The sequence below is a fragment of the Myxine glutinosa genome, chromosome 1 (assembly GCF_964187855.1).
Source record: "Myxine glutinosa chromosome 1, kmMyxGlut1.1, whole genome shotgun sequence".
NCBI lineage: Eukaryota > Metazoa > Chordata > Myxini > Myxiniformes > Myxinidae > Myxine > Myxine glutinosa.
Window position 1 is genome coordinate 253,346,955 of NC_136261.1, and position 5,627 is coordinate 253,352,581.

The 5,627-nt window shown below is 41.1% G+C and overlaps 1 protein-coding gene across 1 annotated transcript; it reads right to left on the minus strand.

The window, feature by feature from the left end:
- Positions 1-369: 369 nt before the first annotated feature.
- On the minus strand, positions 370-5,367 carry LOC137436413 (B2 bradykinin receptor). Its single transcript, XM_068130177.2, has 2 exons — positions 5,208-5,367; positions 370-2,273 (listed from the first exon to the last, which is right to left on the minus strand). The coding sequence occupies exon 2, from the start codon at positions 2,257-2,259 to the stop codon at positions 1,210-1,212; it is 1,050 nt and encodes a 349-aa protein (XP_067986278.2). The 5' UTR covers positions 2,260-2,273; positions 5,208-5,367; the 3' UTR covers positions 370-1,209.
- Positions 5,368-5,627: the final 260 nt, after the last annotated feature.

Here is a 5,627-nt window from a genome sequence, read left to right on the forward strand (position 1 = left end):
TTTCTCAGATTTCAGACTTGAATTTATTTAAAAAGACTTGGTCAAACAATATTTCAATATGGCCACCCTGCCGCGCCCATTTTTTGGCGTGCAACGCTCAAATGCAATGCCAAACTAGTTTATGTCTTAAAGATGCTGCATAACAAGTTTCATCAAATTGAATAAATATTTGTGACTTTTAGAGCGTAGACGTCGAATTGTTTACAGACGGCAGACAGACAGAAAGACAGACAGACGACGGACACTGGGTGTCGACAAAAACTCAGCTGGACATAGTCCAGTTGAGTTAAAAATAAGGCAAATTTGCTAACAGTAATAAACAGCAGGAATAAATGCAAAAGAGACAGGAATAAAAACCTAAAGATTGGAAACACCATAAATAATTATTTATTTTTAGGAAAAACATGAAAATAAAAGCAACAAAACAACTGACTCGATCCACAGTCTTGTTTAGAATGTGCATGCAACACATACAAGCACCAGACATTACAACTTATGGAATGATTTTTTTTTTAAATCAAGACAATTCTTTAAAAGGACCAAAGCAAAGAAAAAAATAAATAATGTTGGGGTAGATATCAGGTTAAATAACAAGGTTTATAAGAAAAATAAAAAATATTGCACTGACAAAAAGCATTGAAAAAACAAAAACCTCACCGACAAAGAAAATGATACATCAACACTATCACAGTATTACTATCACAATGCAACATATGGTGACCACTTTGTGCTGCCTATTTGATGGAATGCCCATCTAAGCATAAACATCTGACAAAGAAGGTACTCTTGATATATGAGCATGATCTCATTGACAATGTGGGCTCATTGTCTCCGAACATTTTGGAGGTTATTTGTGTCAAATTCACACAATGCGCCATTAATTTACCTGCCAAACGACTTCCTCCTATTTTCAACCCTTTGCCAAGATTTCTCTATCCATCAGCTGTTTACATGCAACATTAAGCAAGTGTCAATGTTTATCCCTAATGAAGGGTAAAATACAGTACAAATTGAAGGCACATGGTAAGATACAAACTTACTTCATGTTTGCCAAACTTCAGATATATATAATCATCCACGTGATACACAGTGCTACATGATTTTATTAACTGAATGCTTTCACAGATATATTATACTCTATTGCACAAAAATTACAAGTTTAGAGCGGTCACCGGCCTGTATTTCTCGCTATACATCACTGCGTGACACTTACTGGTGAACCTGTGTTATGCTGGTGCACTGAACGCTTGGCTGCATTGTGTTGGGCAGTGTCTCAGATACTGTGAATCTAGATAGTGTGGAGAGTTGGTGAGAGAAACGACGCACTATTTCGCCAATTCTCTTTCGATATATTTTTCCCAACAACACATAGAGGAAGGGGTTAAGGCAGCTGTTACAGTAGGCAATGTAAGAGGTGTATTGGTTTCCCTTCTCCAAAACCTCCTCCCACAGACAACCTGGAAGGAGGGCAAAAAGGTGAAGGATGTGCAAGAAAGTGACAACTTGGAATGGAAGCCAGCAAAAAAAAAATGTCACAACGACAGCCATAATAAGCACAACAACACGCTTCTGTTTGTCCCGGCCATGCATGTGCTGGAGCTTTGGTTGGCGTAATTCTCGAACTATTTTGATTGAACAGAAAGTCATTATGCTGAAAGGAATCACAAAGCCAACTGTAAGCAGAATAATGCTATTAGATACTGTCCAAGTGAAATTCGGATAGTCCAATATGCAGGCAGTGATGTTATATTCGGGTAGGTGCTTTGTTTTCCGGAAGACGATGGTGGGAATAGTAAAAAGGAATGCGAGAATCCAAATGATGAGGCAGGTCCTGAAGGTGGACTTCGAGTTGCGGCGAAGGCCCGCCTTGAGTGGAAGAACAAGAGCCACGCAGCGATCCCAACTGATGGCAGTGAGTAGAAAAATGCTGCTGTAGACGTTTAAAGAAGTGATACCACCAAGAAGGCGACACATGAAGCTTCCAAAAGGCCACTGGTATTCAAAAATAATATTTGTGGCCCAAAACGGCAAGGAAGAGACAAAAATGATGTCTGCAAAGGCCAGGTTTGTAAAATATATTTCAGGAATTGTCCTGCGAGTCTTCTTGAATAAAAGAACCAGGATAACAGCAGAATTTCCAAGAAAACCTAGAATGAAGATGGCGATGTTGAAATAAGGTACAAAGTTGGCGATGAAGTCCTTGCTGATTGTGCTCAAACAAGGTGCATTTGTCGATTCCAAAGATGCATTTAAGTTCATTTTGGTGCTTCTTTCTGCAAGTGCAAGGAAAGTTGTTTTGTTAAATAGCAAAAATTGACATGCTTTGTTGAACTAGATGTATATAATAAATTCAAATGTGCAATTCCCAGCAACTTTATAAGAAAATGTTTTTTTTGTATACTGAATCGAGGCTCGTGAAAGAGCTAACATTTAATTCACAAACAAATCAACCAGACAAACAAAATATATAAAAATATGGAGCGGAAGACAAGAGAAGGGGAAGCACACAAACACTTGAGAGCACACAACATTTAAGAGCACACAACATTTAAGAGCAGGGAGATGTGTGGGAGGGAGAGGGCTTGGGGGGAGGATGCGTGGAAGGGTGACAACAACATGGAAAGGGGGGGGGGGGGTGGGTGGGAGAAGTATAAAACACAAGGACACCAAGGACTTCCAGGACAGAAGTTGGTATTTCAAAAAAGTGGAATTGGGGTGAAATTAGCAGGGATAGAAAAGATCAAGGTTTTGGATGGGGGAAGATAAGACATGGTGGTGAACAGCTGTTTTAAAGACCTGGAGGGTGGAGTGGGATTGAAGAGAGTGAGGGAGTTTGTTCCAGAGGCAGGAGAAAAGAGGAATGAAGGAGTGAAGGTGAGCAGAGAGTCTTGATTTTGGCAGTTTAACCATAAGAGGGTTGCAGGCAGATCTTGTGCGACCTGTAGGAATATTTGCGGGACAGAGCCCAGAGAGAGCTGGGGGGGCAAGGCCAGGGAGGAGTCGGTAGAAGACAGAAAGACCACCAACCTGCCTGCGGTGAGTGAGTGAGAGGCCCTTGGAGTTAGCTTCATCGCGGGAGATTCCAATGATTCTGAATGCTTTGGTTTCAACAGCGTGAAGACGAGCTAGGTGTGAGGCAGGAGCACCAGCCCAGAGGGGAGAGCAGTATTCCATTGAGCTGCGGATAAAAGCCTTGTATGTGGTGAGGAGCTCAGGTGTGCCAAGGAAGGACTTCGCACGATGGAAGATGCCCAGTCGGCGACTGGCTTTGGAGACCAGATTTGAGATGTGGTTTTCCCAGGAAAGATCATGGCAGATAGTGAGACCCATAAGCTTGAGTGACAGAACTTCTTGGAGAGGATTATTCAGAAAGTGGATGGGAGGGTTGTCCAGTCGGTCTTTTTGGAGAGACATCGTAAGAGTGTGAGATTTGTCAGGATTGAAAGACATGTTCCACTTGTTTGCCCAGTCTGTGATTTTGTCCAGGTCTGCAGAGAGTGAGGAGGCTGCAGACTGCCGATCTGAGGGATGAAGAATGGAGCGACAGAGAGTAGAGTCATCAGCAAAGAGATAGAGAGTATTTTCAAGAGAGTCAGAGAGATCATTGATGAAGACCAGAAAAAGCACAGGGCCCAGAACACTGCCTTGGGGAACTCCAGCCTGAACAGGAAGAGGAGATGAGAGAAACCCATTCAGGGCCACACGTTGACTACGGCTAGAGAGGAAGTCCGCCAGAACATCCTCTATCTGAAAAATCATACGTTGTTTGTTTTGCTATACATAAGGAGGATTGTGATATGGCATACAGAAATCAGAGGAAAGGTATCAGTTTTAGAAATTAAAAATATAGGATATATTTTATAGATATAATATAGGATGGTATTCATACAATACTAAGCCCGCGCATTCGATTTGGTGCAAGCATGTCTTCTGTTTTTTAAGGGTTTTTTTTTCTTTGATCCAATATGGCTGCCAGACAACTTGACCAATGACGTCATAAATTTACATTCTCCAATATAATTGTTGCGTAGGTCATGCTCAATAAAATTCAAACTGATCAGATGAAGCGTTGTACTTGTCAAATTATGAAGTCATAATAAAGGCATCAATGACGTCATCATTAACACTTGTTCCCCATGTGGAGTTCTTTCCAATGAGCCAGTTTCAATATTTTTTTCTATGGAGTGGTTTTGGAGTTAAAGGTTCAAAGGTTTTCGTTTTTCCCAAGATGGCGCCCATACCATGTGACCTATGACGTCATTATTATCAATATAAAATTCTACACGAGTAGACACATACTATGGTGAAAATTCTGTCTCAATCGCACCAACGTTTGCCGAGAAAATGCTTATAAATAAGATGGCAACTGTACCACGTGACCTATGATGTCATAATTATCATTATATAATTACCTCCGCCACCAAAGGTGGATGTCTGTTTGTCAGTTTGTCCGTTTGTTTGTCAACAAGATATCTCAAAAGGTTGTGGACGGATTTTGACGAAACTTGTTGGACAGGTTGTGTGTGTGACAAGGAAGAATCGATTCGATTTTGGTGAAGATCTGAATATGGATTTGGATATGAGAATTATTTAATTTTTAAAGTGATTCTTCATCATGGAGAAATAGGGCTAAACTCAACATATAGCAGGATATCTGAAAAAGTTATGGATGGATTTGGATGAAACTTATTGGACAGGTTGTGTGTGTGACAAGGAAGAATCGATTCAATTTGGATGAAGATCCGGATCCGGATCCGGATCCAGCTAGTATAATTTTTTAATGATTCTTCACCATCGGGATATGGGCCCAAAAACGATATATAGCAGGATATCTCAAAAAGTTGTGGACAGATGATTTTATTTAAATGTGATTCTGTATTGTGATTTTCTGGTCTACTCTGAGATACAAAACGTAAACTGTTAACCTGGCGGAGGTATGCTCTCTACTGAATGCCGTTCTAGTTCTACATGAATAGACACATACTATGGTGAAAATTCAGTGCCAAGCAGACCACCAGTTGCTGAGAAAATGAATTTTTAAAATGCAGACACATACATACGTACGCAACTGATCGCTTGGCACCACTTTTCGCTTCGCGAGTGCAGGGTAACAACGGCAAGTTGTGTTTTTTTCCCCCAAACAGCAAAACATCCATGGAATTAAATAAACTATGTGTACTATCAAATGATGGTATTATATGACTTACCTTCACTAAAAGTCGTCTGAATAGAAATGAACAAAGTTTAATCCTCGTTGAACAATCAGAATCGGTCGATAGTAACAATCACAGAGACGCACGTTTTACATATGCCCCTGATCTGCCTTGGATTCTCAGCGCCAGCCGACATGTGCAACGCCCCTCCTTCGGGGTGGCCTTATTCACAGCTAGTACTGTGGCTTGAGTACAGAGGAGGACGCCCATCGCCCGGACTCCAGCCAATGGGCTGCCTTACTCAAGTAGTGCTCGAGCTCGTCAATAGGAAAACGCCCACTAACCAATTGGGAGATTTGCCCAAGTTACAAGTGCGTGAGATGCACCTCATGCATGGACTTAGTCATGTCCATGACCACCATTTGGAAATTCAAGGGAAAAAAATTCAGAAGAGGCTATTTGGATTAAGTGTGT

Coding starts and splice junctions, on each gene's coding strand:
- LOC137436413 (XM_068130177.2), bottom strand. CDS start 2,259: ATGAACTTAAATGCATCTTTGGAATCGACAAATGCACCTTGTTTGAGC.